Raw genomic sequence first — 23,597 nt, forward strand, 5'->3', positions numbered from 1 at the left:
GTGAATCTATTCAAGGGCAACTGTGAAGGACGTTGGCTTGAAGAGAAGGGGGATTTGGAAATAGGGCTAAATTGGAAGTTGTTATTGTTGGGCCGAGTTGCTGTGGTGAGGATGAGGGTTGCTGTGATGTCGGGGATCTTGCTTTTGTTTCAAACATTGCAAGCTTTGGATGGGAGGGATTGTCTCAGGAGGTGGCAGAGGGACGTCTCTAGATTTGGTTGGCTGGGCAGGAAGCCTTGAGTAAAATTTAAGATACTAACGGATGCTAAAGAAGGAGGTGGACTTGCCCTGCCAGACCCCTAAATTTTGTTGTAACTGTTGCACTTTGCATAAAATACCTGCACACCTTTTTCTTTATTGAAACTCACCCAACCCCTAACTCAAACTGTGAACATGTTCTCCCAAAACATTTCCCACACACAATCCAGTTGCCTATTACAGTTCTCTTTCTGTTCTCTCAGTACATGTTTATGAGTGGAGTGCATAGGGAACATCACTGATATTACTGCAGTAAGTTAAAGCATCTTTGAAGAACTGATACCCTATTGAGGAAAAGAGACACATCTGAAGTAAGTCCAAAAGACAGAAGGCTTATGAAAGTACAATAGGCATGCAGATGGAACAATGAGATACTCTTGAAGGGAGGAAAAAGCAAGTGCCAAAACTCCAGTGAAATATATAAGGATTATGCTGGCAAGAGGGGGAAGCTCAGAGCCCAAAGACCTCAGCACTGACGTCACATCCCAAGAAGGTATTCCCAGTCTTCACACACTCAGCAAGTTTAGGCCCTGCAACAAAAAGGGATACAAGATGGTTATTTCAGTGTGGCACCAGCAAGCAGTTTCCTGACAGACCCCTAAGCTGTCTATCCATAGCAAACACAGTAAAAATGGCAGTAAAAATCACACTAAGAACAAAATAAATAAACAAATAAACAATTTATGTTGCAAGCTAAATGACAAATTAAAATGCACACTTTGATTTCCTTCCTCCACTGTTCCTTGCTCTCCTTTGCCACACACACACTCACCTGTGCTCTCATGGAGCCATCCCACGGCTTTTGCCTCTAATAGCTGCCAGATATCACTACGTTCTGCAAAGTGGACATGTAGCCAGAGAATGACAAGAACTGTTGTCCATGCAGTTTGGAGCACCTGAGATTATGTGCAGGGAAGGGGAGGAAAACAGCAAGTGATTCTCACTCATCCTGTCAGGGACACCTCCAATGCCTGCCCCCATGGGGACCCCCACCTTGGATGGATCCAAGAATGATTTCTATCTTCAAGGGCCCATCCAGGTGAAGACACAGAAGAGCGTATGAGCTTTCCAAATGTCCTACCTGAGTAGGCATTTCCCCCAGAATCGCTGCTTCACCCAGAGCTAGTATGCTGAGCAGGTTGACATCAAGGGACCAGGAACCATCAGCATTCTGCAGGGAGACTAGCCTCAAGAGAAGTGATTCATTTGCTGTTGGGGAAATAAAGAAAAAATTGCACACCTTGCAAGCATTTCCTTTATTCTTCCTCTATTCTCCAAAGGGTTTTGAAAATCCATGAAAACAAAGAAAGGTCACAATCTGTGGAACTCAGGAAATAATGTATGAAAGTGTACAGGATTGTTTAAAACACCATTCTGGAATCATTTGATACATGTTGTGGGAGCCTTTGGGAAGCCTTGAATACTGGGCGCTTAGAAGAAGACGGATTCAGTACCACATGATTGCAAAGAGAATTATTACCCCACTGCCAGCTCCCAAGGTCTGGGCATGGTAGCTGAGCTTTCAGGCTTCCCAGATCTACTTTATGCCTTAAACCAGGGGTGGGAAACTTTTTAAAGCCACACTGATACCTGCCCAACAGGTAATATATGACATCAGGTATGGGGCACATGACCATGGTTCAGACCAAATGGACAGGCCTAGTAGGTCATATTTGGCCCATGGGCCAGAGGTTCCCCACCAAATTATGCCTTGGATTGGAGCGCATTTCTTTCTGTATCTGCACCCATTTGAACCATTCTTTAAGATTGGCCTCCAAGGCTCATTGACCTGGTGTTAAGTAGGCTCAAATTAGCAGGCACTATACATAGCACCTTTTCAATGGGGGCCCCAGCTTACGGTCTCCCTCTCTGTGCATGTACAGGCAAAACTCTGAATGCTGTTTGTGCCAGCTGGGAAGGAGAAGAGAGATGGCGAAGTCCATCAAATCCATATGCATGTCTCTAGCTGACAGCTCTACTGACCCTGGTGTCTGTGAGCTTCCTTGGGATGGGGAAGGAGAGAGAAACACCAGCTGTAGCTTATTGCTACCCCGTGTGTGTGTTTGTTTGTGTGTGTGTGTGTGTGTGTGTGTGTGTGTGTGTGTGTGTTTTCTCTGTTGCTACTGTGGATAAGGGAGAGAAGTGTATTACGGTGAATGCTAGGGGGCATTCACTATACTGCTCAGGGTGAGAGCCTGGATAGTTTGGAGAGTAGGGGTAAAAGATGTTAAGTTACTCAAAAGCCTCAGGGTGAGAGTCTGTTGGCACAGAGTGAGCCCTCTTTGTGAGAGAGACAGAGAGGGGGTGACTGCCAAAGTGGGGAAATGAGGTGAGACCTGTTGCTAAGACTTTTCATTCTTTAATCTGTTTCAGTCTGTTTCTATCTAGGTATTTGGTTAAATTTGAAATATTAATTTTTACTGCTGTTTTGCTTGTTTACCTTGATAAATTGTTGTTTATTGGACCTGCTTATAATTTTTGTATCCTGTTTTTCTCTAATTATTTTCATTACTTTGCTCCCCACTCTGGAATTGAAAAGTAAAAGTAATAAGTAAGTAAATAAGTAAATATGAGCCCTATAGTGTTAGCTTTAAAAGCAGACCTTTCTGTTCCAAGCTGCATTTAATCTATATTTTAGTGCTCTGTATTTAACTTCTATTTTCAGTTTCTCATTATTGGCTACCTTGATGTTTTAGTCCAAGTGTATTTTTAATAGATTGCAGCTTTCTAGATTAATATGTTGTGAGAGCCACCTGGATGGGCTTTGAATTAATTATAAATTATATAAATGATAAATGCAAACAGAATAAATTCCACATGAGTCATAATGAACTGAGTCATCCCCACCTGCAAAGTTCCCCTCCTTCACTTACATAGTCCTTTCCTTCTTTCCAAATATTGAAGAGATAAGATGTGTGACAGAATCTGGAATTAAGAGTGGGATTTTATTATGCATGGACACTTAAACCTTCTGCTTTTTCCCAAAAACTTATTATTAATCAACAATACATGCTGCTAAATAGAGGTAAGTTATTGTCTCAACTCTCAAGCATGCTTGTTTTGCATGCCCAACCATTTGTATACCACATAGTGATTCTGAAGATCTCTGTGACTTAATCTCTGGAGGCAGCAAGTGGTCAGAGAATGGGAAATCTCCTGCCACAGATCCTAGTCTCTTGGCAATGACTTCTAATTGGTGGCACTCTGCACCTGATTTCTCCCTGCAATAGACATTATCCTTCCAAGTTCTTGACCAAGATACTGATAAGAAGGAAAGGAGGGAGGAGAATCTGTAAACGTTAAGACTAAGAAATCCAACATGATCTGGGGTTTCTTAGCACATAAAGTATGTAGTGCAAACTCACATCCTGTTGCAATCCTACACTTACTTGGGAGACTGGCATGGTCAAACACTGCATTTTGAGCATTAAGGAACTCTCCAGTAGTGGAATAACTTCTCCAACCTCTGGTGCTGCTGGCAAAAAGGGTGGATGCTGAGAAATAGAGCTTTGAGGAAAATTCTAAAGCTCTCCGCAAAATACTCTCACATCTGGAAGGTTCGCACTTATATTCATAACAGCAGTGATCACTTTGGAGTATAGCAGCCCACACAGAGCCTAAAAAGAGATCGAGCACAAGTAATACTGAAGTTGGTGTTTTCCACCATATCCCAGGCACAAGACAAAGAAAAAAGAGGAGGGGTCAGCAGCCTTTTTCAGCCATGGGCTGGTCCACTGTCCGTCAGACCTTGTTGGGGGGGGTGGAATATATTTGGGGGGGGGGATGAATGAATTCCTATGCCCCACAAAAAAACCATTTTAAATAAAAGGACACATTCTACTCATGTAAAAACACGCTGATTCCTGGACCATCCGCAGGCCGGATTGAGAAGGTGATTGGCCCCTGGGCCTTAGGTTGCCTCTCTCTGAAATAAAGGGACAAATAGCCACCTTAAGTGGAGAGGCCTTGGTGAGGAAGCCAGTCTACAACATTCTTTCAGCTTCTTTTACATCCATCCTACCAAACACAAAAAATTCTCTATAGTCATTCTTAGTGCTTCTCCAGCTTTCATACCATCACCAAAGCCCCTTTTATTTGTTTCAGTATAAATCTCAGGCCCCCTATCTTGAAGTTTATCTACTGTTGTCATATCACACTGCTCTGCTAGTTTCCTCCAAGTCCCAGTACTTGTTGATTTTCACTGTTCCCCTCCCCTATAATGCTTCAGTGCTCCGTACTATTTGGATATGGAATCTCTCTGAATTCAACAGGGGCTTGAAGCGGCTCACCCCGTTCCATATTCACTACCACGTAAGCAGTCTGAGCAGACAGCACCCCAGAGCTCAGGCTGGTCTCCAGCACCAGCTGCTGCTTTGCTGTCGATCTTGTTTCCTCCAGTTCTTTCAAAACAGCCTGAGCTGCCAGTCGGTGAACAGGAAGCCTGTAGAGAGACAAAGGGTGGGGAGGAAAGTGCAAGGTAGAATTTGAAGTGGAAGGTGTGGTGGGTGGTGATGGCTTCATGGCCCACCCCTTTCTGGTATTCCCTGGGGGTGGGCAGCATTATAATAGACTGCTGCCAACTTCAAAGGTCAAATTCATTGAAGATAAAGCCATGAATGGCTACTAGCCTTTATGAGTGTGTACTACCCTCCAGTATCAGAGGTGATATTTTGGGAATCACAAGTGAGAAGAATCCTGTTGGACTCAGATCCTGTCTGCATGTTTCCTATAGGCATCTGAATTGCCACCGTGCTGGATTAGAAGGGCCTTTGGCATCATCTCACAGGACAATATGTTCCTAATCATTAGACAGGATGAAGCTCCTGCCTGAGTCTGCTCTGTCAACTGTGCCTCCTATCATCCCTGGCCATTGGCCATCCTGACTGGTGCTGGTGGCAGAATGAGTCCAACAACAACCAGAGGGCCAAAGGTTCTTCATTCCTCCTCTCTTTATAATATCTGTTTAATATATCTGGTCTCAAATTTTAGCTTTCAGAAACAAATACATTTTTGAAAGTTAGACAGTACTTTCCAATGCAGCTGCATGTAAAGAGCAAAGTGGGGAGGGGGAAAGTGGGGTGGGGAGTCCAACCTGTCATTCTCCTCTGCTTCAAGTCGAAAGTCCATCTTCTCTGTGAAAGTCTGGCCTTGCATGCTGTACTGGAGCACAACAGAACCCTCTGGGAGGTCAGAGGTCTGCAGGAAAGAAATAAAAGCATCAGGTGAAGTAGTGCTTGACAATGGTGGGTACCCTGGGTGGTGTAAAAGGGCCAGTAGCTCACAGGGACAAAGCCTAAAGAGAAACTAGCACTTTACCTTCTTATTTTGGCAGATTTAGAGAAATGAGCATGAATGTTCATGTGCAGGGCCAGCCCTGCCGTTTGGCAAACTGATGCAGTTACCTTAGAAGACAGATGCATTGGGGCAGCAATTTCTAGTTAATTTTAAGTTTAGTACAGACTACACATGGCCTTCTTTGACCAAACTGTGGGAGGCAGTGGAAGACAGAAGTGCCTGGCGTGCTCTGGTCCATGGGGTCACGAAGAGTCGGACACGACTAAACGACTAAACAACAACACATGGCCTTCCCCATAATGAAGAGAGAGAGCATCCCCATCCACTCTCAACCTATTTCCCTGTGTTATCCCTGGATAAGTTTAGTTTCCACAACATTATCATATCATTTTCCCCCACCACCTTTGCCCCCAACTCTGGTGCACCTCATCACACACCACGCATCACATTGATTTTGCCCACCAACTACGGGTATGTATCCCACCATTATATTGGGCCTACTTGCCTGTTGCTGCCCGCAGATCTGAGCGTACATGAGGCAGCGTTCCCCTGCAAAGATGGCCTGAGTGCTTGACCCCAGAAGCACAGCCTCGAGGCCAGGAGGCAAATGCCACTCTAGTTTAATGTGTTTCACTTCCGGCTGCAGAGAACACTTCAGAGATCGCAGTGCCTGTGAAACACAAATGATCTCACAATCAAGGGGGGCGAGAGATCAAACATAGCTTGGGGAGAAAACTTATAGCAAGATCTGTTGGGATGGGCAGGGATAGGATCTGGTGGATATCTGGCTGAGCTATGTATGAGGTTCCTGACACAGCTGTACCACACCAGCTTAACTCCCTCATCCTTAGCTCAGCCAAGAAATACACACGTATCTCCTTCTCCTGGTTTGGGTGGGACTCAATTGGCTGAGCAGAGCTTATGTGTGAGCCCTGAAAAGGGGGTGTTTGGGGGTGAGACCATAGAGGGCTGTATCCCAGGCCTGCTCAGCTCAGTAATGAGACATGGCAACCGGGTGTAACTTAAGCTGGCAAAAAGGGTGGTGTAACTCAAACACCAATTTAAAAACCTGTTTCCACCCTGCCAGGTAGAAGTCCAAAAACTACTGGAGAGCCACAAGGTCTTAATCTGTGGTCCATTCTGATTGGCAGTAGCTCTCCAGAAGCTAAGACAGAAGTCTTTCCTAGACTTACCTAGAGATGGCAGGGATTGAACCTGAGGCATTCTGCATGCCCTCAACCACTGAGCCCTGGCTCTTCACCCAAGTGTTGGATGGGGTCTGTCAGATCATGGTGATGGAGACAAAACACCAGGACACTCACCTTGGCCTGCATTTGCTCCTTGCTCCTGATGAATTCAGCTCTGCCACCACTTGCTTCAGCAATGCCACCTATGAAGTATGAGGAAGTCCCTTCACCAATCCCAAAGGAGAAGCATCTGTATGACAGTGGGGGAAAGGTCAATGCTCTACTCTATCCCATTGTGCATGTTTCCAGAAGTATCCACCATCAAGGCTTGCTAACCATAGTATCGTGACACTCCTGGTGGGTAAAATTGAGTGTTTCTCAAGTAAGCACCACTGGGACCTGAAAAGGCTGGCACGATCCATCCAGACTCTTCCTCCAACCCCATTTCACAGGGCTAGTTTACTTAAAATTAAATTAAAATAAAAAAATTCCTTCCAGTAGCACCTTAAAGACCAACTAAGTTAGTTCTTGGTATGAGCTTTCGTGTGCATGCACACTTCTTCAGATACACATGTGTATAACTATGACTATGGCAGACCAACACGGCTACCTATCTACAACTTAAAATTAAATGTCAGTCACCCTACCACAATCTCATACCCTGTTCTCACCTGTGGGACTTACTGTGACTCTGAACTTCAGCAATGACCTCATCTATGTTAGATACCTCTCCATCTGTGAATACAAAAACCTGGAGAAAAATAGGGGTGTATAAAGTTAACTTGGAAGTCTGTGCACGCACACACACGCACACACACACACTTCTTCTATCCCTTGGGGAGGAACAAAGTTGTATTTATGTTTTGAATCCCTGGTTCAGACTTGCTTGCAGTTCACAGCAACTAGGATCAATTTTCCAGCCCACTGGATACATTCCAAATCCCTCTTGAGATCATAACTTGGCTCTCTAAAATACAGTAGTATATTATTTAATTTATTTCATTAACTGTATATACCATCTGATTGTAATTCTTTTTTAAATCAAACAAAGGAAATCATTTGTTTTAAGTGAATAGCCAGGGTGTTGTCATTTGAGCAGATATAATTTGGGCGGTGGGGGTTACATCTCCTACCTGTCAAACAGGGATGAAACTAGCTGAGACTACTTTTTTTGCCCTTGTTGTATTGGTTGAGATTATACCATGAAGAGAGGAGATAAATTAAAGGCAATGGGTATGTAGCCGCATGGAACTGCAATTAATTTATTTCACATACATGAAGGTGTGATGAATTTACCTGACGGCCATATCCTTCTCTACATGGCTGGCTGTAAATGGCCTTCAGTGGTTGCAGAATCTCTGTGCCACCCAAATTAGCCTGCAGGTCCAACACCCCCCGCAGGGACTCCAACATGGTCTGTTGTGTGTACTTTACACTCTTCCTGCAGAGGTCGTCAGAGAGTAAAAGTAATGCAAAGGACTGCTCTCCTGTACTATATTCCCACTTCCACACACCCATTAATCCCAGAGCTGCATACTTTATTTAACAAATCCCAATATAAGTATAATAATTAAAAAGTGTGCTTTAAAAAAAAACGAATTTGTGGATGCTTGGCTCCCCAGAACCTAATGAAATCAAAAGCCAACCCACTTAGGTTTGCCAGTTTCTCTCTTAAATAGATGCTGGCAACAGGTATTTTAATTAATTGTCCACTTTTAAACCACTGGATCAAATTTGCTTAATTAGTATACTATGAACAATCAAAGAAGGTGCCTTAAAGGACAATTCTGAATAAATAGAACTGGGTGGCCTGAAGGCTGCATCCTGCCCTCGAGGCATTTTTTAGTGGTCCTCGGGAACATTTGATCTCCCCCACCAGCCCTTATGCTACTTTCCCCAAGCCCTGCAAGTGAGGTGCTGGGCTTTGGAAAAGAGACATGGGGGCTCTTTCCCAGCTTTGGAAAGGAGGTGGAGACCCCTCTAGGACCCTTTGTTCAGCCCCCCCCCCAATGAAATTGCTAAAAGCAGAAAGCAATGAGATAAACCCTACACCTTGTGGGTAGTAGTCAACTTTCTCAGAGTACACCTACTGAAATTAACAAACATGACTATGTTAGGGTCCATTAATTTCAATGGGTCTACTCTACACCCCCATGTATGTTTTAGAGATTTTGATATTTTAGAATCTTTGGCTCCTTATATTGCAAACTACATTGAGATTTTTATATACAGTAAGCAGTATATTAGTTGACTAAATTGTTGTAACCAATTTTAATATTGTATGTTTGCATGGTTGCAACCCACCCTGGGATCTTATGATGAAGGGCAAATAAGAAAGCAAACTAATAGTAGGAAGAGGAGTAAAAAAATAAAAGAACAAACATTGATAAACTGGAGGCTGTGTTCAAGGCAGCCTTCTTCATCCTGGGTCCCATACATTGTTGGACTACCACTCCCATCATCCCTGGCCATTGAGAGTTGTAACCCAACAACATCTGGGAACCCAAGAACACCAGTTAAGGGAAGCAAAGCTGCAGAAAGCAAGAGATGGAGAATGGAGGACAAGTGGATGGTATTACGTAGTACTATTGTTGTTTTATGATGTGTAGTATCTTTTTATGCTGTTGGTCATCCTGGGCTTCCTTTGGGAAGATGAACAAAATAAATAAATAATACTTGGTCACTTACCGGTAGAATGAGTAATAGGAGGATCCAAATGCATAGATGTTGAAGTAACATCCCAGAGGAAGACTCTTCAAAAGGAAAATCAGGGTCTCCTAAGGCAAAAGGTATTGTCACCCTGGGTCACCTAGCTGTCCCAAACTAGACTGTTGACACTGTCTCAGCAATAAAGCCCTCAGTCCTAACCTAGACCCATACGCTTCCATGCATCACTCTCTGCCCATCTGATCTCACCTTGCCTATAGGACCGAATTCTATTCTACCCATGAGAGTCAGATCCCTAAATAGTCTTTATCAGCCTGTCTGGAATTACATTAAACTGGCTGCCACTCTAATTCTTGAAGCAAGAGGTACACAAAACATCCATCATAGTCAAGCAGGAAGAAAGGGATATCCCATCCCATGTCTTTTCCATAAATGAGTAATGGAAAATTTCATCTTGAAACTGGAAGTTCAGTCTGCATGCAATCTAGTCGTCTATGGCTGTGAGTTTAACCACCTCCCTTTAATCTCCTCTCCTGTAAACCCAACATATCATCTTCCCTTGGCTATAGGTTCTTCCATCACATCCCTTTCATCTAGCCAGGTGGCACCTTGGCACTCTGAATGCGGGTTGTGGCTTCAGAGTTACTTCTGGTGCTGTAGCTCATGCTGCTAGAGCAATCCATCAAGAACAGGAATTCGCCTGTTGCATTCAAGCCTGGCTTTGGGGCAGGAGGACTGGGATACAGGGTAAGCAAAAGCACGTGGTCTCCCATCAGTGAACCTGTATTATGAGACAGGGAAAAAGAGATTGGAGTAAGCAGACATTTCCACCCAAGGCTGTTCCCTAGTCATTGTACTGGACAAGCTGCATTTCATGTACCCAGCCCAAGCTCTGCTTCCAAGACCTCCCTTTCCACCAGGATGGGGAAGAATTCAGTTATTTGCAGTTCGTGATACAATAAACAAACCAAAATGCAGCTATATTTCAAAATCCATACTTCTCTCAATTATGCAATGCAGTTCTCCATTTTAAAAAGTGTACAGAATGCATACATTCAATTGTGCATAAAAATGCATATTTTTTAGTAAAAACAGCATAGAAAAATGTATTATATGGGTAGAAATGCTTTCAAAATAAAGTGTACATTAGGAAAATGTACAGTGGTACCTCGGGATGTGAACGGGATCCTTTCTGGAGCCCCATTCGCATCCCTAACGGAACGCAAGATGCGTCAGTGCGTGCGCAGGTCGTGTTTTGCTGCTTCCGCACATGCGTGTGATGTCATTTTGAGCGTCTGCACATACACGAGCGGCAAAACCCGGAAGTAATGCATTCCGTTACTTCCTGGTTGCCGCGGAGCGCAGCTTGAACGCGCTCAACCCGAAGCTCATTCAACTCGAGGTATGACTGTACTAAAAAAATTACTGTGAGTAAAAATAATTGTAAACTAATACAGAAAAGTGGTGAACTGAACTTAGGAAAACAAGAAACTGAAATTGACAGATTTGCTCATCCTTAACTCTAGCCCTTGCTCACCTGGATCTGCTCCTGGCTTCCCAACCTCTAGCAGGAGACTGGGCTTACGAACCACCTCCTTGTAATATATCAGCAGCTCCACAGCTCGATTAAAGCAGTAGCCTTCAGTGAGGGAAATCTTTGGCAGGAGTACGATAAGCAAAAGCAAGAGTTGAAACCTGGGTATGACATCATGCTAGTTCCAAAAGACTGCAGCAGCAGTAGCAGCTCAGTTTTCCCTTTACAGGGAACCTATAAGGTCAAGTTGTATTCAGGCCTTCAGGAAGAAAAGCATGCTCTTCCTGAAAGCCCTTAATGCCAACTCTTCACTATGGGCTGACATAAACCCAGACCTACTCAGAGTCAACCCAGTGTCATTAATGAACCCTAATTAGTCATGTTCATTAACTTCTGTAGATCTGTTCTGAGTAGCACTGAATACCACCCCACCTCAGCATCCTTTACCTGGGCTGTAGTGTGGTCTTCTGTTGCATACTGCAGGGGTGTGAGGGTGCAATTTGACTTCACATTAGAGATTCCATATGGAGAATGCAGTGTAGCACTGAGGCTGAGCTTGTAGGGGAGCTCCCTCTCAGGCACTCGTGGTATGTCCTGTACGAAGCTGCTCTCTTCTGACCCTGCACAGGGACACAATCAATGCCATGAGAGAACATGAGCAAAATGACCTTCTCAGATGTATACACTAATGTCAGGGAACTGCCATCGGAGGGACAGGTGGTGGAGGGGCTCAGGGAGGAAGGAAGAGACTCAACAGCTGAAGCAGGAACCAGCAGGGGGAGGAGTGGATCTCTGAGGGAATGCGAGCAGGAGGGAGGGCTCAGAGACGCTTCCAGCGAGAACAGTGGGGAGGTATCTGAAGCTCCCATAGGGAGACCCACGCCTCGCCGGAAACTGTCACGCCGTGAGTCCAGAAGGCGGGTTTCCGTTAAGGAGCTCTTATGTTGGAGACGATTCCGAAAACAACCACTGTTGGAATCTACAAGTGACTAGGGCAGACATGTTTGTGGAGCTCTGTCACACACAGAGGTTTGTGAAGTGGCACAAACTCTGAGGGAGCACGATTTTACGCACAAGCAGCTAATCATCCCATCACAGCATTCCGACAGTCTTTGTAAGCTGTTTGTGCAGGAGCAGGCATCATGAGCGACCCAGCCGGAACCGAAGGAGCAGGGGTTGGAGCTGGTCCAAGCTTGGAAGAAAGGTACCGAGCGTTGGAAATCCAACTTGCGCTGCAGACGGCGAGGCTTGAGGAGAGAAGGGCTCAGGATGCAGACAAGAAGGGGAGAGCCACCCAGTTCCCCAGAAAGGTACCAGGATTGGTGCAGAAGTTTGGGGGGGACCCCAAGGACTACCATGCCTTTAGGACAGAGATGCAATATGCCCTTAATGTGCAGTTTGATGAATTCCCTGATGAGGAATCGCGAGTTGCTTTCGTGATTGGGCATCTTGAGAGGGGGGCAAGGGACTGGGTTCGACCCCTGATGGCAACGCACAATGACGTCCTAAAGGACACCATGAAGTTCTTTCGTGCAATGGATATCATGTTTTCCAGCGATATTGAGGAGGGAGTGGTGCGCAGACAGCTAATGGCTTGCAAGCAGGGAAGCAGATCTGTCCGTGAGTACTGGACTGAGTTTACCATGCTGGTTCACCGATTGGGGTGGGATTTATCGGCGGCACCCATTCAGATGCTATTTGAAGAAGGTCTTTCTTCGGCTGTGAAAGACGAGTTGTCCCGGAGCCCCAGGGCGGTGTCTATGGATCAGCTGACCAAATCTGCGCTGACCATAGGAGCGCGCCAGGAGGCAAGAGCCTTGGAGAGGCGGGAAGGTAAAGGGGAACGTTGGAAGGAGTTCCGCATTCCAGACATTCCTGAGCCAGCTTTCCCGCCGGCAGAGCCGATGGAAATCGGAACAGCGCGCGCGCGCGCAGTTTCAAAGCCCAGCGAAGGGGGTAGGAAGGAGGGAAAAGGCGCCCGGAAATGCTATCTCTGCCAACAGCCAGGTCACTTTGCCAGAGTCTGCCCCCAGAGGAAGGAATGGCAAGGAATGGTGGGAGCTGTTGAGGGAGGAGTGGAAGAGATATCGGAGCAAGTAAAAGCCAACGCCTGGCTGCCACCGTCAGGGTACAGCAGCCAGGCCAAAGAGCAGTGAAAGTGCCCACGCCAGAACCCCCCAAACCTGCCCTAGTGATAGAGGTGTCACTAGAGTTGCAAAACGGATACCCTCTGAAGATTAAGGCGCTGTTGGACTCAGGCAGCTCCTGCAATTTCATGAGCAAGGAGTTTGCAGCTGAACACCAGATACAGACGATCCCTTTAAGCAACCCCCTGCAGGTGACCACGATCGATGGCAGGGAGCTGTTGGGAGGGGAAGTCAGCTTGCAGACCGTCCCAATGACAATGAAGGTGGCAAGGCACACGGAACTGATAGCGTTTAATGTGGCTACCTTGGGAGGGGCTCCCATTATTTTGGGGATGAGCTGGCTGGCGTTACATGATCCACTGGTGGGCTGGCATCAGAGAGTGGTTTCCTTTGGTTCCGCACATTGCTTAGAACACTGCAGGGAGGGAAAGGGTTCAGCAGGAGCCCAAGCCACCCTAGCAGGGACGGAAGTAACAGAGAAAGTGAAGGTACCACAACAATACGCAGATCTCAGCGACGTGTTCAGCGAAAGGTAAGCTAACCAACTACCCCCGCATAGACCCTTTGATTGTCAAATCAATTTACTCCCTGGGGCACAGCTCCCTGTAGGCAAGTTGTATGCCATGTCAGACAGAGAAATGCAGGAGTTACGAGAATTCATCGACAAGAACCTGAAGAGGGGTTTCATCAGAGAGTCAAGGGCAGTGGGGGGGAGTCCAGTGTTTTTTGTGGATAAAAAAAACACGAACAAGCCGAGGCTTGTGTGTGATTTCAGGGCCTTAAACGCAGTGTCAGAACCATTGGCCTTTCCCATGCCTAGAATAGATGACATTTTGAACAGGGTGCGGAAGGGAAAGATTTTTACCAAGCTGGACCTAAGGGGGGCGTACAATCTGATACGTATAAGGAAAGGGGATGAATGGAAAACCACCATGTTCACCCCTTTGGGGGGCATTTGAATATCTCGTTATGCCATTTGGATTACAAGCAGGCTCAGCGTGCTTTCAATCGCTGATGAACCACGTACTAGGGCCTTTGCTTTACAAGAATTGTGTGGCCTTCCTGGATGACGTGTTGGTGTATTCTGAGAATGAGGAGCAGCATGTGAGAGACGTCAGAGAAGTGTTGCGCAGGCTGCTAGACAACCGGCTGTGGGTGAAACTGGAGAAGTGTCAGTTTCATACCAAGGAGGTGGAGTTCCTGGGGTACCGCCTGTCAGACAAGGGATTGGCTATGGATCCCGGCAAGGTCCAGGCAGTGCTGGAATGGAAAACTCCCAAAACAAAGAAGGATGTGCAGAGGTTCCTAGGGTTTGGGAACTTTTACCGTAAGTTCATCCGAAACTTTGCCCACTTGACGGCGCCCATAACGGACTGTCTCAGCAGTAAGAAGAAATTTGTTTGGACTGAGGAGGCGGAGCGAGCTTTTGAGGAGCTAAAAAGGGCCTTCGCCTCTGAAGAACAACTTCTGCATGTGGATTTACAAAAAAAGATGAGAGTCGAAACAGACGCATCAGACAGAGCCATTGGGGCGGTGCTTCTCCTGCAGCCAGGGGGGGAGGAGTCAGAGTGGAGACCGTGTGCCTTTTTTTCGCGAAAACTGAACAAATCCGAGAGGAACTACACGGTGTACGATCGAGAACTTCTTGCTATCCATGAGGCTTTTCGGAGATGGAGGCACCTGCTAATTGGCGCACAACATAAGGTGCAAGTGTGCACTGACCACAAGAACCTAGAGTATTGGAGAACGGCACAAGTGCTCAACCAACGGCAGTTGAGATGGGCACAGGAGTTCTCCAGATTTAACTTTGAGATTTGTTATGTGCCAGGCCCAGAGAACGTTAGGGCGGACGCTCTCTCACGTAAACCTGAATATTTGGAGGGGGAGGGAGCACCCGAAGAGAGACATGTCATTCCAGAGGACCGCTGGGTGTGTGGGGCGGCATTGGTGGGGCAAAGAGAACTGGTAGAGGGAACGGAGAACGATGAATACGCACAGGACAAACTCAGGGGACTCAGGAGGGAGGGAGATAAACCCGGAGGTTTTGAGGAGAGAAACGGGGCGTTGTACTACAAGGGAGCGTTATATATACCTGAAGGAGAGTTGAGGGGGAAGGTACTCAAGCAGCTGCACGATAGCATTTTGGGCAACACAGAACCATGTGGCTGGTGACCAGGGAATTTTGGTGGCCTAAGGTCAGGGAAGACGTGCGGGAGTATGTGAGGAGTTGTGAACAATGCCAGCGAGCCAAAGGGGAAAGGCGGGCGCCGGCAGGGTTATTAGAACCGCTACCCACACCAGAAAGACCATGGGAAGCAGTAGCTATAGATTTCATGACTGATCTGCCAAGGTCCAGAGGGAAAACAGCCATCATGGTTGTGGTAGACCTGTTAACCAAAATGGCACACTTTATAGCCTGCTCGCATGCGGTCACGGCAGAAGAAACCGCTAAATTGTTTGTAGAAAATGTGTTTAGGTTGCATGGCGCCCCCTTGAGGGTGGTTTCAGACCGGGGGAAACAATTTACTTCCAGGTTCTGGAGGAAGCTCATGAGCTTACTGCATGTAGAGGTAAATTTCTCGACGGCCCGGCATCCTGAAACCAATGGGCAGGCGGAAAGAGCCAATGGCATCCTCCAACAATATTTGAGGTGTTACGTCAATGACAGAGAGAATGATTGGGTGGAGAAGTTGGCGTTGGCGGAATTTGCCTACAACAATGCGGAGAACGTGTCCACGGGGATGAGCCCCTTTTTGGCAAATTACGGGTGCCATCCCAGGGCTTTCCCAGGGGGGGAAGGGGAGAGATGGAGCGTTCCAGCTGCCGAACAGTTTGTAGAAGAAATGGAAGCTATCCATCGCCAGCTCCAACTTAACTTAGACAGGGCCAAGGAGGAATATAAGAGGCAGGCAGACAAACACAGGAGAGAAGGTGAAACCATTAGGGTGGGGGACCAAGTGTGGCTGTCAACCCAAGGGTTACCCTTCAAAGGGGGTTGTAAGAAGTTAAGACCCAAAAGACTGGGACCATTTGAAATCACACAACAGGTCAATCCAGTGGCTTTCAGACTCCGGTTACCGAACCACATGAAGCTGCACCCAGTTTTCCACAGGTCATTGCTGTCACTGTATAAAGGGGACAGAGAAGGGGACCAGCAATGGAGGACCAGCAATGGAGGAAAGGGAACAAAGCTACAATGTAGCGGAGATCCTCGATTCCAGGTGGAAGGGAGATCAAGTAGAGTATTTGGTAATGTGGGAAGGGGAACCGGAGTCGGAAAACACCTGGGTTAGGGCAGAGGATGTCAATGACGAAGTTTTAATAGAAACTTTTCATCAGAGGTTCCCACGTAAACCTCAGCCTGTAGCGAGGTTCCGGAGGGAATACTTTGCCACCACCGACGAAGAAGAGGAGTTGGAGGGGTTCACAGATTCCGAGGAGGAGGAGGATTCAGCGAGCCAGGACGGCGATCGATGGAGGGAATTGTTCGAGACGTCTGAAGATGAAGAAGATTCTTTTCGGGGTTTTACCTCTTCACCTCCCAGAGGAGAGGAAATGGGAGGGGGTGAGGGGGGCCCTGGAGGGGAGGTGGATGTCAGGGAACTGCCATCGGAGGGACAGGTGGTGGAGGGGCTCAGGGAGGAAGGAAGAGACTCAACAGCTGAAGCAGGAACCAGCAGGGGGAGGAGTGGATCTCTGAGGGAATGCGAGCAGGAGGGAGGGCTCAGAGACGCTTCCAGCGAGAACAGTGGGGAGGTATCTGAAGCTCCCATAGGGAGACCCACGCCTCGCCGGAAACTGTCACGCTGTGAGTCCAGAAGGCGGGTTTCCGTTAAGGAGCTCTTATGTTGGAGACGATTCCGAAAACAACCACTGTCGGAATCTACAAGTGACTAGGGCAGACATGTTTGTGGAGCTCTGTCACACACAGAGGTTTGTGAAGTGGCACAAACTCTGAGGGAGCACGATTTTACGCACAAGCAGCTAATCATCCCATCACAACTAAGTTCTGAAAAATTATCCCACATCCAGGATTTCAACCAATGTGTCCTTGATGCCGACCAAGCCCCTGCCCCTCTCAATTGTAAAAAAATGTTTCCAGGTGAGTTTTGTGTTGTTTTGTTGAGCAAGTTACCTGGTTGTGTGGGAGGGAGGTTGGCATGTATTGTTTATTTTCAGGTGCTGTTTTCTGCCTCTTTGGGAAAGGAGACTCTGAGGACTGCCAGGTTTTCTTCTGTGGAACAGATATTTTTTGGTGCCCACAATAGTTTCTCCAATTTCCAGATGTTCCCTCAGGTCCATGAAGGCAGAATCCTGCCCTTCGTAGTTCCATGACAGAGGCAAATGTTAGCCTGAGAAACTGGATTGGTGGAGTTTTGGGGAAGATACAAATAGCATTGACGAGGCTTAGGGAACTTCTGACCTGTGGGTCAAAACAGGCGTAGCAGCACAGGAGCCAACTTCCAGGGGCTGAAGTCCCTCCAGTCCCCTCCCCCATGAAATATTTGAGGGGCCAGCCCTCCCCAAGTTGATAAGCATTGTCATTCAAATGATATGCATGTGCCACGTCTTGTGATCGATTATGTATGGCGGAGCTTACTCCTCCCCCCTAATGTTTTATTCAAGTTGGCATCCCTGCAACAGGAGACCATTTTGACCCACTCCCACTACCTGTCCCACACCTGACAACAGATGTGGAGCAAGAAAAGATGAGGCTGCAAAGGAACAATCAGGAGCTTAAAGCATTCTACTGCTCATTGGCAAGTAGGGCTCACTGACAGTGCCATGATCTGATCCATACCAATGGTGTGTCTCGCTGGGATCAGCTGTACAAGGGGGTCTACCAGTTTAAACTTCTTAGTGCAGGCAATGGGACTCACTGTCAGTGCCCATCCACTGATGGATACTGGAAATGAGACCCTGTGAAGCTGTCCATTTGTAGACCAGGTTTGGATTCAAACCACACCTGCAAATGGACATTTCTTTTGACTCTGCAGACCAGCCTGCAGAGGGGAAAGATGCCAAGTTTAAAAGGTAAAGGGTTTTCTGGATGATAGAATACTCTCCCCAGGAAGGTTCACATGGCATGGGATTTGCGGGGCTCAGATTCAAAAGCAGACTTACCAGATGTTACCCAGGCAGAACATGACCCAGATTGGACCAATAGTCTACTTTAGAATCCACAACCCTAAGAATCCAATTACAAGGCAGTCTGAGGACAGCAGGGCTTCCCTTGTACAATTTTTAAAAAACCAAACACAGCCCAGGCTTGCACCCTGAGGAGGTCACTTCAGTGCTGCTAACAAAGCAGCTTGATTTCACCCTTGGAGGTGCACTCCATTGTCCTTCGAGACAGATGGATGGGAAGAAGTGTGAGTAGCCATGGGACACACAGCTGCTTAACCTGGCAGCCAATTGGGACACAGCCAATCATCTTGATGGCAGGCTTTTTGTTGGGGCAAAGATTAGCAGCTACTGTTTCTTACCCTGAAGTGCATAGCGAGGATTCAGCACAACTGGCAGGACAAAGCGGACTGCCCCATCAGGCTCGGGAGCCAGTGCCTGGACATAGCACAGTTTCAGTGTGGCCTCTCCACTTGGTGGAAGATTACCCAGCATGCATTTGAAAATGTCTCTGGATTTGGGGTCCCTCACAAAAAACACAGATGCTTCGAGCACGGCCAACCGATCTTCATACAGTGCCTGTGCCTGAAGATGTTGAGAGACCAGAAAGAAAAAGAAAGAGATGTGAAAAGGTGGAAAGAGATGTGACAAGGGCAAGGAGAAATAGATGGGGTGGGGGTCACAGTGGCAGCCAGAAACTTGTCTGGAGGGGAGTTGCTGCTAATTTCACCTCAGATGCCTTTCTGATTTCTTCAATCTTATCATAAAGTCATAAAGCTCAGGCTGCTCTGCACACCATGGCTGTTGCCAGCCTGAGCTAGGGAAAGAGGCACACATGTGCAGCAGAGGCACCCCCGCATCCCCGCACGCCTCTTTCCCCAGCTCGGGCTGGCAGCATCTTGGGCTGTCCTCTTTTTTGCTCTTCGAGATATGGCAACCCTACCATACTTCTTCTCTACAAACAAAGGGAGAGGGAGCTGCATGCTGTGCATTAGGTGTTGTTTATGTAGTTTTTAACAGTGGTTGTTTTTAGAATACAGTGGTACCTCAGGTTACATACGCTTCAGGTTACATACACTTCAGGTTACAGACTCCGCTAACCCAGAGATAGTACCTCGGATTAAGAACTTTGCTTCAGGATGAGAACAGAAATTGTGTTCCAGTGGCGCAGCGGCAGCGGGAGGCCCCATTAGCTAAAGTGGTGCTTCAGGTTAAGAACAGTTTCAGGTTAAGAACAGACCTCTGGAATGAATTAAGTACTTAACCCGAGGTACCACTGTTTTGTAATCATTTCTGAATTTTGTTTTTAAATTGTGAATATGTTTGCCATCCTGAGCTACTTTTGGCGGGGGGGAGGGAGGGAGGATTTAAATTCAATCAAAAATTTAGTCAATAATTTATATATTGATTGACGGTTAATTCCACTGTGCTGAAGTTGTTTGTTGACTGTGAGTGCATAAATTGTTGCTTGTTACAAGTGGCAGCAAGCGGCCTAGAGAACGTTTTGTTACTGGATGACCTATAAGTGCAGTAAATACATTTTTAAACAATGGTTTAAAACTCTTGATTCAAAGGGTTTGGAGACATGCCAATCATGGCCTTCAGCATCCCCAGAACCTCCATCCCCACCCCAACCTCCCACACTACCTTGAGCCCTCTCACCTGTTCCTTCTCCATGATCTGGGCCTCAATTTTTGTCTCACCCATTAGGCCCTCAAAGGCGTAGACAGCAGCATCAGCATCCAAGGGAAAGACAAATTCAACCTCCAGAGGGATCTTCTCCTCATTCTTGTAATGAAGTTCAGACACAACATCTGCCACGAAGCCTTTGATCGCCACAGCTACAGAGATGCTTTGCAAGGGCACTGAGGCACAGAAACAGCAAAGAGCTTTAAAAGAGGGATACATTTAAGTACATTACAAAGCAGACAGACATCCACGGCAAAAACCTACACACCCTTGCTGGAAAGGTTGTCAGAACCACTGCTTTTTTTCTGGGGGGACGCAGGGGTACGCATACCCCTAAACAATTTGTGAATCTTTGTGCTTTTTTTCGATTTTACTGTATTTATTTTTCCCGATTTGAACTGTAAAATGGTGATTTTCTTGAGTCAAAATGAGAGTACCCCTAAACATTATTTTAGGGGGGGGAGCATTGGTCAGAACAAAAATGTTTTCAGTTGTTTCTGAAAATTGCAACTAGGGGGTGCATGTTACCAGGGTTTGATGAGGCCCTAAACTACTGAAGGTAATGGGGCCCTTTATATGTCCAGCTGTCCTTAGCCAACAACAAACAGTAACTATTTTTTGTGTTGAATATATGCTATATGGTAATTTATGGACCTAATAAGTATCTAAAGCCATTTGCACATAACAAAATATGGATTTTATCAAAGTAATCATTGAACTGAAATGTTGCTGTATGTAGGTTTTATTTTATTTGTTTTTTATCTTATATTCTGGAAATGTACATCCAGAGGTTTTTTCCTTTAATTTTTTGGGGGGCCCCAAGAGAGTGGGGCCCTAAGCTATAGTTGTTTAGCTTATACACAAATCCGGCACTGCATGTCACATCTCCACAGAAATGCCATTCCACATAATAGGAGTAGCCACACCAAAAGCCCTTCTCCCAGTTACTGTGAAGTGGGAGTCTGAGATCTTTGGAACTTAAAGAAGCAGCTCTCCCGCAGACTGCAGTGAACTACTGGAAAACTATGAGATAAGGAGGTCTCTCAAGGAACCTGGTCCTGAGCAGGCTATTTATTTGAATATTTATCATCCACATTTCATAAATTTACACCCCAAAAAAATTATAAAATCAGTGTATAGATATCTTTAAAGCATAATTAGAAATTTCAGTGAGACAACAGTAGATACCATCTTGTTAAAAAGAAAAACTAAGTCTCCTAAGTCACAATTTACATCAGGAGACTTAGTTTGGTCAGAATCGAATATACACTTCCAGAGTCAACACTAAATAAATTACTTCTGGTAAATGAGCCACTATAGACACTAGAGGGCTATAAAAAAAATTGTGTCCTGGGTTTTTTAGACTTGTCTACCCATGTACTATCTGAAACCAAAGGTGTGTCTTGGTTGCCAGATGTGAAGCTTTTTCAGCTCTCCTACCGCACTACATAAGCCAATAACCACAACTCCTGTGTACAGTTAAGCATGCACACACACATCCGAAACACTGTCCCAACCTACCTTTTTGAGGATATACTAGTCTTCTGCTTGGCATTTCTGGTGGTGGAGGCCTTTCATTCCACGCGTCTTCATCCATCTTTGTTTGGGGAAGAGACCGTACCTGTGGTGAGCCAAATTAAGCAGCATGCATTGCAAGATGGATTGACCTTGCTTTGTTGATTGACATAAATGGGGGCATCTCTCTGCATACAGACATGGCAGAGTCTTTCTCCCACACAAAAACAGAAACAACACCCACATTAATTAATTTGCTAGGGCAGACCTAGCAAAAATATGTTACAATATGCACACAAAACACATACCATTCATAAAGTGTGTGCAAGGCAACTTCCAGTAACAGCAAGGCTCCCTGTGATATAAACTCATAGAACTGTAGAATTGGAAGAGTCATCAGTCAAGCATGGATGGTCATGTCATAACCTTCAACATTTCTCCAATGAAAATAGGGACATCCGATTCAACAATAACAATTTTATTACGTATTTATACCCTGCCCATCTGACTGGGCTGCCCCAGCCACTCTGGGTGGCTTCCAACATATATCAAAACATAATAAAACTCTACAGGGCTGCCTTCAGATGTCTTCTAAAGGTTGTATTGTTATTTACCTTCTTGGCTCAGGGGTCAAATAATTCCATACCCTCCAACATTTTTCCAATGAAAATAAGAACACTCTAAAGAAAAGTGGGATGTAATCAGAAACTGAGACGGCTTCTGTAAATCCAGGAGTGTCCCTGGAAAACAGGAGCAGAGGGTCCATCATGTGCAGCAATGTGGGAGGGTGAGACTAGCATGCCCTCTCCCCCTCCTCAAGTCAAACCCTCAATGTATTGTTTTTAAATGCATAAGTAGAGCCATATACTTTTGCACATTTAATCACCAGTCTTATCAGAGAGGAGGAAGAGGGAGAGAGCAGCTCAGTGACAGGAAGAGTTAAAATGGTCTGACTGAGCACCACTCTTCATGGCTCAAGGGATTCTTACTAAACATTCAGGAATTTCTAAGGGATGCCCAGGCAATAGGAGGAGGTAAGGATTTCTGCTTCTTTCCATCAGTCCTATAATAATGGCTGGGGAAGGGCTTTGCCTCAGTGGTAGAGCATCTGCTTTGTACACAGAAGGACCCAGATTTAATCCCCAGCTTCTGTATGTAGGGCTGGAGAAGACGCCTAGCCAGAAACTCTGGAGAGCTACTGCCAGACAGTGTAGACAATACAGAGCTAAATGGATCAGTGGCCTCACTCAGTTTATAAGGCAGGTTCCCGCATTGGAACAAGAAAGCAGTAACAGGATGAAGGGTCTTGCTGCAATGGAGGGCAAGGCACATTTCTAAGGCCCTTCCAGAGAAACTCAGAATGCAGTAGTTTTGGAGACAAAGTCTAGGTCAGGGGTTGAGTTTCTCAAGAGAAGAAGCTTTGCATGATGAAGAGAATGGGGCAGTGGAGCTACATATGCAGAGGATGAGATGGTCTAGACTCTAGACTGCCATGAAGATTGTTTAGTGCAGCATTAATGGGAAGGACTCAGAATTCAAAGGGACTCCAGGCAGGGGAATGATTATACTCACAGCGAGGCAGAGGATCTAGTCACCTGAGGCTCCAAAGCTCTCCCTGCAACCAGAATCCAGGGATGTTGCATGCTCTTTGATGCTACATCAGCTTGTGGAATAAAATTCACCAGCATTTTAGAGCAAATGCCTCCTAATATTTTCATTTTATTTCGTGTGTGTGTGTGTGTGTGTAGGGGCAGTCCAGATTAAAATGCAGGCTAGCACTGTCTGGCATTGTCTTGACAGTGCTGTCTGGGTGCTGGGGAAAACTTGCCTGTGTGAGCAGCACTGATTCCACAAAAAGTTCCTGTCTGGAAGCGGTGTGTAACATTCAAAACGAGTTCTAATCCCGAACAGCCAAACATTGTTTTGAATAGTTGATTTTGTTTTTTAAAAAAAGAAAATGAAAGTTAAGGCTGATGCAGGCAGATTATTGACATTTCTCTTCAGCCAGGCATTTGGCTGATTGACATTCTATGGCCTTTAAAATATGTTTGTGAGAGTGGGATTATTGGTTTGTTTTTATTCTTGCTTTGGTTTTATTATAGATCATTGTGTTCTCATTTTGTATTTTTGTGTTGTGATTTTGGGATGAAGGGCTGTATACAAAGTTTAATAATAATAAGG

General features: G+C 46.0%; 1 protein-coding gene across 2 annotated transcripts; it reads right to left on the bottom strand.

Moving 5' to 3' along the window:
- Positions 1-317: 317 nt before the first annotated feature.
- On the bottom strand, positions 318-23,075 carry LOC310691966 (von Willebrand factor A domain-containing protein 5A-like). 2 transcript variants are annotated; one of them, XM_083472284.1, is made up of 19 exons: positions 22,989-23,075; positions 22,031-22,156; positions 21,423-21,522; positions 19,875-20,077; positions 18,575-18,797; positions 11,389-11,561; positions 10,945-11,062; positions 10,016-10,188; positions 9,429-9,517; positions 8,037-8,181; positions 7,412-7,491; positions 6,876-6,990; positions 6,059-6,223; positions 5,351-5,454; positions 4,497-4,699; positions 3,648-3,875; positions 1,340-1,467; positions 1,031-1,154; positions 318-788 (listed from the first exon to the last, which is right to left on the bottom strand). In XM_083472284.1, exons 3-19 carry the CDS (start codon positions 21,496-21,498, stop codon positions 709-711), a joined length of 2,427 nt encoding a protein of 808 aa, XP_083328410.1. In that variant the 5' UTR covers positions 21,499-21,522; positions 22,031-22,156; positions 22,989-23,075; the 3' UTR covers positions 318-708. The 2 variants fall into 2 exon arrangements, with proteins under 2 accessions (XP_083328410.1, XP_083328409.1); XM_083472283.1 differs by lacking the exon at positions 22,031-22,156.
- Between the last annotated feature and the right edge of the window lie 522 nt (positions 23,076-23,597).

This window comes from Podarcis liolepis (assembly GCF_965112155.1).
Source record: "Podarcis liolepis genome assembly, chromosome: 13".
In the NCBI taxonomy this organism is placed as follows: Eukaryota; Metazoa; Chordata; class Lepidosauria; order Squamata; family Lacertidae; genus Podarcis; species Podarcis liolepis.